We start from the raw sequence: 14,037 nt of genomic DNA, 5'->3' as shown, positions 1-14,037 counted from the left end.
GTAAGATACACTTATGTACTTCAGAAGCTTAAGATGTATTTACTTAGTTGGGTATAGGTATTTACGTAGTTTGAAAAGATAAATTCCAGATCCAATTTCCAGATTGGAATTTCTAATAAGAACAAAAGTATTATTCGGACTTCATCGCATAAAAACGGCGGGTCCTTCCAAAAATATAGGGGAAATTTATCGTCTATTTCTCAAACAAATTGGGGTTGTAGCCGACATGCGAGGTGGATCTTTCCGCCCGTTGGCGTCACGCCTCGCGCCTCCACGCTCGCGCTCGCCCTAGCTTCACGCCTGTCGGTGGCCCAATTACTGGGACGCGACCTCTGCGCCAGGCTGCCAGCAGAGCGCACTCTAAACTAATCTGCGGAACAGGCAGACCTGTGCCAGCCTCGTAGATAAGGACTATTATCGACAAATTATTAGCAAACAGTGGTGTCAGGTGCCGTAATTTAGAGCCTGCAATAATATTCAATTAGCAGTATCAGTTGGTCCAATTAACGAAATTAAGCTACCTACTTATTCAGTTATCAAATAATTTATTCTTCTCGTGTCAAGTAACATTCCACCACATCTGAATTACCTCTTTTAATAACAAAATTAATGAATGTAAGTCTCTCGGAATATGAACCAAATTACATTCAGATCTTGCCGTTAAGATTGCAAAAGTTCCACAACATTTAAACTTCCTCAATCTTGTCGTAAATAAATTAAAATCTTAAGAATTCAATTGTACTGCACTGTTCGATACAATGTAGCGACCGAACTCCGGGAACAAACTACGGCGTCTGTAGCGGCCACTTAACTCGTTCGACGTATTCGTTACATTAACCCTAATTTAATTAACTTGCTCCGGACGTAAATATCAATGATACTGCTGATAAATATCCNAAATATTCTTCAACTGATACTGGCCTTAACTCAATTAGCCGTAAACAATCCAATTTAAGTGACAGAACAATAAGCAGCTGCTGCTACATAATACGATAATGATAGTACTTCTGATATTAGATTTGCCATTAAGATTCATTTCAAAGGGAAATGAAATTATCTGCTTATACGGAACATGTGTTAACAGCATTCTGGTGACATAACATCAATATGAAGGTTCAACTTCATTTAAGTCTAAGATATTATCGTGGCTCCTTTCCTGCCTTACCACTTTCACGTTTATATACACACTAGTAAGATACTGGGCTTATTACGACGTTTGTTGACTATTATTGTGTGTAATTATATCCGCATGAACATAATTACAAAACTCTAAACAGGAATTACAAAATGTTGTACATGTCGCAGGCAAATTGTATGATTCCGCATTTTACAAACGGCTTCGTCAATTTACAAACGCTCGCTGTTCTATGAAATGCCGGAGGCAAATTGGCGACTCGTTCAATTGATAAAATTTCGACTATGATTGTTGCAATAGGGTGACCATCATAACACACATGTTGGACAAATCAGACTTAATTTCAGAAATCAGGTAAGTATCTATTCAAGTAAGACAAACCTAAAATACTTGCTACTCCTAAAGTAATTAAAATATTCTTATTCTTATTCTTATTTTCGTAACAAAAACAACACTAAACTAATAATTTATTTATTTATTATTTATTTATTTATAAGTTTCGATAGACAGTCCTTTAGATAAGTCTTACATTTTAATTATACCAAGAAGAAGTCTAGAATACATAACACAATATTTTTTATACCATTATATTCCGCAGCAGTCCTCCGAGCACCAGATTCCATTGTCACCTTAGCGTTTTTTACGTGCCGGATAACCTCAAAAACTATTTTATTTTTCCATAGCTTTTTCACTGCTCCTATTTGTGAATCGTAAAATTTTCTTAATTCACTAAGTATAATAAATGTCTTTTTTTGTGAAAAGTCCTTTGAATACGTAGAATTTGCACTGGTTTCTGTATCACAACACCACTACTCGACGCCATTTTTCTTGTTTTGATTAGCAGCGCCTCGCGTGGTAAGAAAAAGAACTAAATACTTCAATTTGCCGCGGCATTTTGTAAACAGCGATTGATTTGGATATCAAATGTTTTGGCATATTATAAAGTGCCAAGGCAATTTACATTTTGCCTTCGGCATTTCATAGAACAGCGAGCGTTTGTGAATTGACGACGCCGTTTGTAAAATGCGGAATCATACAATTTGCCTGCGACATACACATTACATTATGTTGAGGTAAAATTACTCTCATACATTCCCACACAAACTTAGTAGGTAAGGTATGTAATGTAGCGAGATTGTAGGAATGTCATGTCAAAAATTGCGCGCAGTAGACTTATCTTTTAAAAGCTCTCCGCATCTAACCCTTTCCAAATACGTAACTACGAGTGGAAGTTGGGACCTTGAAATAAGCTCTACTTATTTGTTAATCGATACTGAAGTATCTATCCTTAATTTTTGTGGAAAAAACCAACTAGTTTTTTAGGAAATTATCAAATTTAGTAGGTATTCGTTTATTTTTATTTAGGTATGTGACTCATAAATCTACTATACCTATTTCAGACAAACAACATGCAATGAAAAACTGCGTAATTTAAGTAATGACGTTTTCTTAGGTTAGTCGTAAAGTTATACAAGTTTAGAAATTATGAATGATGATTAATTCAGAAAACTTAACTTTGTTATTAAGACGTTCACAATAACTCCTCAGGGTGTTATCAAGACATAGAGTAGGCAATGTAGAGCCGTCGGTCATCGTAAGTTACAGCGGACATCGGTCTCAAGCGCACGCATTTTTCACTCGCCACCTAATGAGATTCCGTAAGAACCACCATCAGTATCCATTACCTGGACTTGTGTTCTCACGTGAAATAAAAAAGGCGTGAAGTTAACTAGCTCATTGTTAACTGAAGGGTTCATTTTTCTCAGAACGTTTTGGGTGCCGCAAGAAACGTTATTAATTTGAAGGGAGTTCACCAATATATCTCGCTTATTGCTGCTACTGCCTGGTATTTTAGTAAATTAAAATAATTCAACAAGCCTTTGTTGGCGTCGTGTTCGACGGGTATAAATCGTTTAGCTTGCCTGCAATTATGCTTGTTTAGATTCTTAGAACATCATACAAAGCTCAAGAAAATGATGTGGTAACCTAACTTAAAACTTTAATTGACAAACAAATCGATTACCCAGCTTGGTAAGTGTGTTTTTAATATACATACCTACATAGTTAACTATACATATAAATGTAGTTATAATAACATTCAGTCAATCAACCGTCTCTGGTATGAATAACTTTTAGTACTGTTATCTGCATGCAGTAAGTTATTATTTATTGCCCACCACCACGTGGCGCATTGGCGCGCCGTAAATACTTCGCATTTAACCATGGCGTTCAAGACGGGGACGACCATCGAGCTGATCGAAACCAGGCCTCCGTTTGTAGGTCGATCAGGAAATCGCAAAGTTATTATGCAGTTTATTTTCATTGGGCCTTTTAACCGCAGCGTTACGCACTCTACCAAATTAGAACTAACGATGTCGATTTATTAACCAGACATGCCCCACAACAGATGTCGGTTTCAGGAGTGGAGTGGACTGATTCATTCTTTCAGCGTGCTGCTCGTATTATAAACGGATATAACCGAAGATAGCACAGATCTATACAAATCTACTTTACGTAATTTGAGGAATTTCGTACTCTGTAAAGGCTTTCTGTTTTTCCTCGTATTTCCTCATTCACAATGCCTACTCTATCTAATGTTTTCGTAATGTTTTTCCAGGAATATTATAACGTACAACATTTTTAGGTAATTATGAGATGATTTTCATTTAAATGTCGATAATTGGCCATCGAGAGCAATTTCCATTATATATATTAGTCTTGGCAGTATTACACCGACAAAGACCTACAAAACGCGGAACGAATTTGGCTGCAATTAATTTAAAGTAATTAACTACTGTGCACGAATGATTGTTTTGATTAAACGTGAGCGTACATATGAGAGGCAGATGACGAGATATCGAGTGATAGTTATTAAAGCACAAATTGCCGCGTGTTGGTATTAATTATACCGTCGGCGGAGGCTCCGCTCGCTGCGCAATCCCATTTCGCTCCAAACAGACTTTATTGCATCCACGTTATTAATTTAACCAGATACTCTTTATTGTTAATAAAGATAAATCACTCACTAAAGTTCTTGGAATGAAACTGCTTTCACATTTGGTTTTAACTATCAACCGAAATGAGGTCTAACAGATGAAACAGATTTAGATGGACAGTCATAGCATTTAATAAGTTCATCAAAAATAAATTGTTGCATCTTTGTATCGATGTCTGGTCAACAATGTTTTAATTATAGTGAAATTCTTGGAATTGAATGAACACTTTTCTGAAATCAGATATCTGTTAGTTCCTCTCAATTTACAGCTCAATTCCGCAGGTAATGCGTGATATAAAATAAGTGAATGTTGGGTCTCTGCGTGCGCGCGCGCCGGACGACTCAATCCGCGGACGACATCGGCTGTCCGGGCAATTAAAGTGCACGAGATACTCGCTGCGCCCGCGACCGCGCTTGTGATAGCGCGTCACAGCAAATTGTGAAGGGCCTGACCAAAATATTTGAGAGCTACCAAAATAAGCAACGCAGACTCTTCAAGTGACGGGACCACTTCGTCATCGAATATCGCCAAAATTATAAGACGGCATTTCCGCTCCAATCACCTTATTTGATTGGTATGACGCTTCTTAATTATAACAAAGTTTATTATTTATTATTCGATGTAGCATCATTTTAAATGTTTAATATTATGCATTTAGTTGAATGCTAATGTAGTAAACTAAAAAGAATATAATACTAGTACGAATAAAACCACTTATAAAGAGAGGTAAGTCAAGCGAATGCAAATTACAATAAGCATTTTATTGCCTACTGAATAATGACAGACAAATTGATATGAATGAATGCATAAAGTTAATACAGAGTTATAGTCATTGTATTATTATCATTTATGTTCTTTCTATCAATTATGTTTATAGCCATAATAAATTGTGATAGAGTCGTTAAAGTAAAATATTTATTTCTCTTTTTAAAAAGGTTTTTCCTGCTCATTCTGTAACCCCAAAGTGGAACGCTAACAAGAAATCGATTATCGGCTCTTTCAATCTCGATGTATCGCGTCGAAATCATGGTTTGGCGGCGCGGGCGCAAAAAATCCGCTTGTCATAAAGCGATTAGCAGCGAGTACACAAGCTGCCACGGTGCTTTTAAAGCCCGCCGCACACTAAGAAACCTAGACACTATCCTGATTCCACCCCGATCCTAAACAATATCTCTACAGTAAGTATATCACAAAGGCCTTATTTATAACGGCGACTTCGACGTGTGAAAATAGTTTGAATTGTTTTTCCAGTTTTTTCAACATTTTCATTGATCATCCGCTCCCGTTAATATAGCAAGAATCTTAGACGATAAATATTTTAGACTACCTACCCAAGTTTATCACATAGACGAAGAACATTGGTATTTCAATAATAGTCTTTGACCGAAAGCTTTATGTGCGTCGAGCTTTAATCGCTTTTTCCTTCTGATCTGTGATCGTGCGGAATGTGGACCGTTTTTAATACGATTGCGCTCACCATCGAAGTTAAGCTGTCCCAATGTGTAACTTACAAATGGATTTACTCGGTACACGTAATATATTTATTGAAAGAGTTAAGTCGCTGAAATCCCAACACATTTATTTTTAGAATGATAATAAATAAAGTTCATGTTTATTACAAATATTATGACTCCATGAAGTGCTGCTTTTTCAAGGCAGTTCTAAAAAGAAAAAGCGAGTAAATGCTTTTAAGGGACGATTATTTCCTTTAAAAGATTCCGCTTTCTTCCAAATGTTGCAGTTGTTAAAAGTACAAAGGCAATCGTGCATGTTGAAAACACGCCATATAATATTGTAAAGGTAGATTCTTTAAAATATTTTAAAATTCAGAGCCGCTTCATGATGAAGCGGCTCCAACAGTGGGAATGATTGACTGCTAGTTCCGGGTCGATCGGCGTTATTGATGTTTTTGTGCGCCTGCGCCGTTTCAATTAAACCTCCTCGCATCATCACACACATCACCTCGTTTAAAAAAAATTAACATGCCGAATCGAAAAACTGTATCAACCGGCAGATACCAAAGGTATATTTAGAACAAAAGATATTGAGAATTAACCTCTATTTATAGACTAGTCATTTAGTTACGGTCTTATTCATAATCATTTTTCACATTTTATCAAATGCTTATTAGAGGTTTATAAAACGTTTGATAAAAATTGTTATTCATAATCGTCATTTAGCGCTAAAATCCTCTTATAACTGTGTGATAAGTTATCGAGAGCTCGGGNATCTATTAAAAATAAAATAAAAGGTTATTCTACAAGTGTTTTAATTTTGTCAAACTGGTAATGACGTCAATTTTGGGAGAATGGGGGGGGGGTCATTAAGAAATGACGCTAGGATGATTGTAGGGGGGGGGTCTAAAATCTGAAAAAATCGATGACGTAATTTATGGACGGCCCCAAAGTACAAAGGCAATCGTGCATGTTGAAAACACGCCATATAATATTGTAAAGGTAGATTCTTTAAAATATTTTAAAATTCAGAGCCGCTTCATGATGAAGCGGCTCCAACAGTGGGAATGATTGACTGCTAGTTCCGGGTCGATCGGCGTTATTGATGTTTTTGTGCGCCTGCGCCGTTTCAATTAAACCTCCTCGCATCATCACACACATCACCGCGTTTAAAAAAATTAACATGCCGAATCGAAAAACTGTATCAACCGGCAGATACCAAAGGTATATTTAGAACAAAAGATATTGAGAATTAACCTCTATTTATAGACTAGTCATTTAGTTATTGTTTTGTAATATTAAGTATACATAAATCTTGTCGTTTTAGACATAGAAGTACCTACCTAATAAGATCTGTGGGTTTAATTACGGTAGATAGGGATGACATTCCTCATAGAAGTTCTCTTGGTAATCCCACACGATAACATAGTAAAACGGCATCTACGACAGTTTCGTTCATTTAAGCCCTTTGAGGCCATTGTATGGGAGCTAAGCAACCCACATGGAGTTACGGTTATTACCGTTAATTCAGCCAGGTAGAACCGTAACGAGAGTGGTCGTAAGATAATGAGCGACAGAGAAAGCACTTACTTCAGCCTAATTAACACAAACATAAGGCACACCCAACTTATCATACCTACTAATCTTGTTCCAAACCTCAAAAGTATTCATATTTCTTCACGGTTCCTCCAATCACAAACTTAAAGTTTTAATTATCACGCCTCATTTTTATACCGCTCTTTATTAACGAAAAGAACCGCAAATAGATCATAAAGTTTATCATCGAATCAAGAAAAATGCCAATTTAACCAAATTACCTACCTGGCAGAGTCGTTTGAGAGTCATTGAACTTGCAAATATGATATCAAAGGTATCGATCTCATCCAATTCCCACTCACGGCGAGATGTAATAGAACGCATTTTCGCTGAGAAATCAGCAATGTAAACTATTTGTGGTTAGTAAGCATGCAAACAGACTAACACAATCGCGAATACCACAGACGGCCGTGAATTTATAGCGTCTGATATAAATAAGCATCGTGCCTGATCCCGCAGATTTATATGCGTCGATTTTGGACTTTCTTCTTTGCGTATGGTTATTTAAATAAAATATGCACAGCTTTCAAAGATTTTTTGCGAAAAGATAGCATAAATATCCCAACCTACCCTACGGTTGACCAAATTCCTCCAACAACCGAGACGACCTTGCATTGTTAGCGCTCCAGACATTCATGAGAAATGAAACTGACTGTATTATCCAATTGTCAATGCATTTATTTTTGTATTTTAGTTGGGTGATCTTATGTCCAGATAGTAGGTAACTTATCAGCAAATACATAATTAGCTACGTAATTCATATTTTCATTTATGTTTCAAAGTACAACGATAAAGATTATCCGAAATGTCATGCCCCTTGAACAATCCTGATTATATTAAATTAATTCGCAGAAAGTTTTGTTTACAGGCGCGACGTTTTGTTCAGGCGATGAGAGTTACAGTTGTTCCACAAAAGTTTGTGATATTCATCGCCTAAAGGGACAGCAAATTTTGGAACAAATCTAATAAGGCAGTCCCTTTTGTTAAAGGGCAAAACAGTTATGAATTTTTATACATTTATGTAAGTAAGTACGTCCTTTGAGTTGGCAGAAGTTTTCCTTTCAAGTAAGAAGGGAACGAATGTGTGGTTTCAACCACTGAAGTCTTGCACAACATATTTGTTGTTATGGTTGGCTTAAATGCGTTAAGTTTTCTGCAGTACTCAACAAAAGTAATAGAAACAACTTCAGGAGTTCGAAACTTTGTGTGGAGCGTGTCACGTAATATTTAAAAAAACACGAATATGACGTTAACAGCTATGGGCAATTCAAGTTAGTTGATATCAAGTAGGTACTAGTTCCTAGTGCTTAACGATTTCCTTGTCTAAAACATCGAACAATAGATCGAACACGGAACGTAATCTTAAATGATATCGCAAGAAATTGTGCGTGTGCGCTGTGAGCCGCCAACCGCCGCGCTCTCGGCTCGCGAATCTCACCGCGCCAGGCTATAAAACTTGGGTTTGTAAAGTTTGCATACCTCCGCGTAGGCCATACCGGTCCACACCACGATCTTCCCGTTCCGAACTGGGTGACATTTAAAGTATCGAGCGACCCACCGGAAGAGGCATTAAGTTCACCACACCCTCGTGACATAACAAACGCCCGACAGCCGCCAGATTTGCGGTTGACTAAAGACGTAATTAACTGGCGCGCTCAAGGAATTTATTCGCAATCTATTTCGCGGGGCTCTGAATTAATTTCGATTGTAATTTGTGTGACATTAGCTTGGTCCTTATAATTTAAGTCATTAATTCCTGCTCGTTTTACAGGAGTAATAATTTAAGCTATGGAATAACGAGTTAAGTCTAGTAGTTACTGAATAGAATAAACCTTTACTCGCTTCAATTAATACTTGTTCTAAATAATTAATTGATTTGTTATTTATTTACCAAGTCTTTATGTACACCAATAAGTTACTATTATAGTAGAGTGGTTATAGTACAGCAGCATAACATAAAATAAATAATTGCTTAAAGCATCAAAGGAAAGCTCAGCGCAACTTGTGCAAGCTTACAATAAGTGTGAACTTAATAATTTCACGCTGGAAGCTCTTTGACGAAGCTGCCGCAGCGGCATTCTTGTAGCCTTAGTAGAGTTAATGGAATAATCTACCTACTTCAGACGAGGTCAGATGTCAATTATGCAGTTCAAGACAAACTTTATGACAGCATTTTTACAGCAGATTAAAGATAAAGTAAGTATAAATGTAGAGACTTTCAATTTAAAAATACTCCACATAATGGCTGCGGTAAAATAGTTAAAATTTTTATTTCTTCAACGTTAGCACCAAACTCAGAAACTTTAGGAAATATTTTACACAAAATAGGTCTAGCCTAGTTTGAACGATGTCGAAAACAAAGTTAAACATTTAACAGAAGTTCCATATCGTTTTAGAGGCGGTCGGGTCGTTGAATATTCATATCTTGCGAGTCAGTGATGTGTGTCGGAAGCGGCAATTTAGTCAAAACAAGTTGTGATTGCTCGCCAAATTGGTGTTTGTGGCCGTTTTCCGATGCCCGCTGCGGGCGCCTGACCCGCCCGAAAATACCTTCGTCAAAAGAATTACGAATTATGCGAATCGATTAGAACCGATTACGATTCTCATACGATTAATCCGTGACATATTGATAAAGCAATAAAAGGATAGTCTGTGGTATTTTTTAATTTGCGAAAACACGCGATGGTTACAAAATTAATTAATGTATGGTATTAATAATGGTAGGGCCCAAAAGATAAGGAGACATGTAAAGTGCCCCATAAGGGCTACCTTTTCTTTTTTTATTATTTACATTTTGACGTTCATAAGTGCCACTTGTGGTCTAAACTGAATAAATATTTTTGATTTTGATTTTAATTTGTATTTTATGTAATATCTATTCATTATGCTAGCAAGAATCGCAGAATTGCTAAAATCAAGTGGCAGTGGGCGGGGCACATAGCTCGTAGAGATGATGGCCGTTGGGGCAGGAAAGTTCTCGAGTGGCGACCACGGGCTGGAAGACGTAGCGTGGGCAGGCCTCCTACTAGGTGGACCGACGATCTGGTAAAGGTCGCGGGAAGAGCCTGGATGCGGGCAGCGCAGGACCGTTCATTGTGGAAAACCTTGGGGGAGGCCTTTGTCTAGCAGTGGACGTCATTTGGCTGAAACAACAACATGTTAGCAAGATAGGTCTCCATCGTACAAGAATAAGCCAAGAAATCCAACAAGTCACGAATATTGCAGATATGTAATTAGTTATCGAGGATATTTAATAAAGGTCCAATCAACTTCAGCCGGAGCCATTACAGTCCGTAACAAATCCTGATTTATTGAGGTATTTGGTCACTGGGAAAGTTAATAATTATTCATTCAAATTATTGGCTAAAGCTATTATTAGTCGAAGCGGTAAATATCGGAGTAATATGCATTTTAGCGTCGGTACTGCGCGCGCGCCGCGGGCGAGGATCAGGCGCGCATTCCGGCCAAACATAGTGAATCAGTCGCCATTTCTGATTTTCTGCATACACTCTCGGTTACTTTTCAGACACTTCTAAAAGGGATGTGAACTTCACTTTCACTCGCATAACTGATGCATGAAATGGGTACTGTTATCTTTGACTTCCCACGTCAATATATCATCTAGAAAAGTACCGAACTTTTGATTTATCTAAAAATTTACATATTGGTATCTTATCGGGCAAAATATCAGAGGTGCTAACGTGACTTCGTTCTATATTTAAACGTCTAAAGTTACAAAAATAAAGTGTAGCTCTAACGTGCTTGACGTTCTCCAGTGTCCGATTACCACAAACTTGAGAAGCCCGAGGCCTGTCGCTAATCTGACATCTTTGAAGCTTCATTAAAGCTCGGCTTCACTATGAGAGCACCCTAAGCGGTGTCAGTGTCATGTGACCCGCGTATTTCAAAGGCGAGTCGTGGTTTTGCCATTTTATTTGTTCAGCGAGTACCTTTGCTTACGTTCAGTTTATTGAACTGCAAGCGCATGAGTGCTCTCCCAAGAAATGCCGGCTCGACTAAGCAATCTTGTACTGAGTATTATTTCACCTTTAGGTAATGTAATTCTTCGTAAAATAAGATGATTTAATGTTTAAAAATAAAATTGTTAGCCTTGGTTTTTAATAGTTAATAATAAAGTAGGCACACAAAAGCTTTATTGCCGCACGTGAATACCACAAGGAGCTTTGTTCTGACATGAGTGGAGCTTTATATTGGGTACAAAAGTTCGTCTCCAAGCAGCCAAAACACGAACGGTCGTTAAAAAAAACCACTGACCCGAGCGACTCGAGGTATTCAGAAATCAATCAATGTAATAAACATTTTGTGTGCTATCAGAAATCCAATAAGTATCAAAATACAATAAAATTTTGTAACCGAACCGGTATTGAATAATAAAGTGAGGGGCATTTCATTCGAACTTTATATTATATCTAGAGTTTATTTACTTTGTACCTGTAAATAAACTCTAGATATTTGTACTTTACAAGTTCGGCCATTACGATCTCCAAATCTACAACAATACGAGGTAAAGTTTTAAAGAACAAAATAGTATTTACCCGTAGATCGGACGAGCCAGATGACGTCGAGGTGCTGCTGCTACTGGTGAGAGGTCCGTTCCGATACATTTCCAATTCAATTTAAGTCAACACAGTATCAGGAGTGAACTATGCAAATAGTGCTGTTCCAAACCGGACACAATTCACTGCACTATCCGCGGCACACGCGAGCTGAGCTTTCTTCAGTTAGCAGTCATTAGCGCACCACAGCCGTGTAACACATTGTTTCAAATGTAAGAGTCTGCCTTTCATTGTAATGCATGTTTTCGTCCATTACCCTTTTGTACAACACGGAACTGCTTTGAGCACAACACTGAAAGACCACACAAATGACAAATGACAAATTATGTAACTTTAACGTTTATTTACTAAACCATCCGCTTACTGGTATAACCTGTGCAGAGCACCTGTGCGTTAAGCAATGGCATACGTGACTCAAATAAGCGCCTTATCGATAAGTTGTGTGGCATAACACACCTTATCGGCCGCAATCGTCATTGCCACTAATATCGGAATCTAGTTTCGGTGTGATAAAAATCCTTTTCACCTTGAACATGGCTTGAATGCACGCTTAATCGAATGGCATTTCTTTTAAAGCTTATCGAATGCATATCTGTATGTAAATAATTAGCAAAGCACATTCTTATCATAAAAGTTGCAATTATCAGTATTATTAACATTAATCAAAACTACTTTCAGATTTTAATATTAAAATATAACATCGATATGCTGTCGGTCATTGAGAAGAGAAAATGGCAAATAACATGCAGCGGCCTTGACTGTCTCTCATCCGCGCCGTAAGGCTTCGATAAATCATTTGCATTTGACTGAAAATTATAATATGTTAAATAAAATGGCAAGCTACGCAGGTAGATAATACGAGTCATTTTAGGCAATAGGTGATATCTTTTAAGTCTTAGACATTGTATTGATAGTTTAATCCTTGCTCTACATTCGCTATGTACTTACAACTTTATTGAAGTGAGCGTCATGAAGCTTGAAAGCTTAAACTGAATGTTCGATTGTGATTTCACAACTACCGTCATAGGCCTATGTAACAGACCTAAATCCGTTGAACCATAAACAAGAGTAACCATTAAGAATAATCACCGCAGACGTTCAGCTAGCGCTCTCCTTATTCGGTCCCAAAGTTCTTAATAGTCCATTATGTCGGAATTTATAACATAATAACAACAGAATTTGCACAGATTTCGCGAGATCTTCAATGGTAGCCGTTAGCGTTATTTATAGGCTGCGGTGTGGATGGTTTTGTTTGGGTTCGGTCGGGGTGCGTTTGCGAAATGATGCGTGAATTCGCGTGCGCGTGGGCCAGTCGGCGCGCGCGGCGGCACTGAGGCGGCGGCGCGGGCGCAGCGCACGAGGGCGAGCGTTGCACCTGACTCGCCCGCGCCCGCGGCGCCGCCTCCAGCTTCCACATCCACTTCCAGGTACCAAGGAGATGCAATCCCGCCGCTCGCATGCCGGCACGCTCCAGCTCGCGTTACTTCTCGGTACTATCGGCGAAGTCGTCGCATAACTTCGGACTAATAGCGTTTAACCAGCTTAGCAAGATTATAGGAACAGAGCGAATGACTCACGTCAGTCGATTTAGTTTAATTAGCCAGTCAAATAACCCACGCACACTAGTAGCTTTTCATTGATAAGCGTTGATAATAAATAAGACCTAATTATCCTCCAATTTGCCTAATTACTAAAAATATTTGCTTTGGAATTACCGACATAAAATTAAGTAAGTAGGCTATTTATATTATATTTTAAATTTTCAAATATCAACAACATTTTGTGTATTTTATTTAACAGCTAATAAGATATTTTTGGCTCAAGTAAAGTCATTATGACGCGCGGCATCTTTGGACTTCAATCACAAAAACAGATTCCCAAAACGACCAGGGATTCCGGGTAGCCGTCAGGTCAATAAACAGAGGAGGGCAATTTGCATTCAGGAGCCGCGCGCATCCGCGGCTTCACTCGCAGCGACGACTCCTAAGTTCAACCGCACTTGCGAGTAAGCGATAGCGGGTGTGACAGCTTTTTTGATCATTTAATGACACTGAAAACTATATTATATTATGGAAATTGATCCTAAAGTTTAGCAGAACTAAACGCATAATGGAAAGTCTCAACTAGCGAATTTGTTAGAGCTTAATCATCTTTAAAGTGTGGCTAAATCACTAATGTAATCAGCAATAACTTCCAAGATTATCAAAAACGTACAACCAGTTATTGATGTTAATCAAGTTCATGATCATTCACCCTTTTCGCAGGTTATCTCGGGTCGT

The 14,037-nt window shown here is 38.0% G+C and overlaps 1 protein-coding gene across 9 annotated transcripts in view; it reads right to left on the bottom strand.

The window, feature by feature from the left end:
* by (focal adhesion protein tensin) overlaps positions 1–14,037 on the bottom strand; it is a 114,813-nt gene that overhangs the window by 63,787 nt on the left and 36,989 nt on the right. Inside the window, exons 1-2 of one of the 9 annotated variants that reach the window (XM_028303436.1) lie at positions 12,707–13,093; positions 11,738–12,050 (exon numbers count right to left, since the gene is read on the bottom strand). The exons of 5 other annotated variants lie outside the window; for them this stretch is intronic. In XM_028303436.1, coding sequence (XP_028159237.1) covers positions 11,738–11,806 — 69 coding nt within the window. In that variant the 5' untranslated portion in view covers positions 11,807–12,050; positions 12,707–13,093. Of the gene's footprint in view, positions 1–11,737; positions 12,357–12,706; positions 13,094–14,037 lie in introns of those variants that run through there. 3 more of the 9 variants (XM_028303439.1, XM_028303438.1, XM_028303437.1) reach the window with 3 other exon arrangements.

Source organism: Ostrinia furnacalis, unplaced genomic scaffold, assembly GCF_004193835.3.
Source record: "Ostrinia furnacalis isolate ACB-3 unplaced genomic scaffold, ASM419383v2 OfSCF1242, whole genome shotgun sequence".
Classification (NCBI taxonomy): Eukaryota; Metazoa; Arthropoda; class Insecta; order Lepidoptera; family Crambidae; genus Ostrinia; species Ostrinia furnacalis.
Note: the sequence above shows the minus strand (reverse complement) of the source record. Positions and strands in the feature narration are given on the sequence as shown.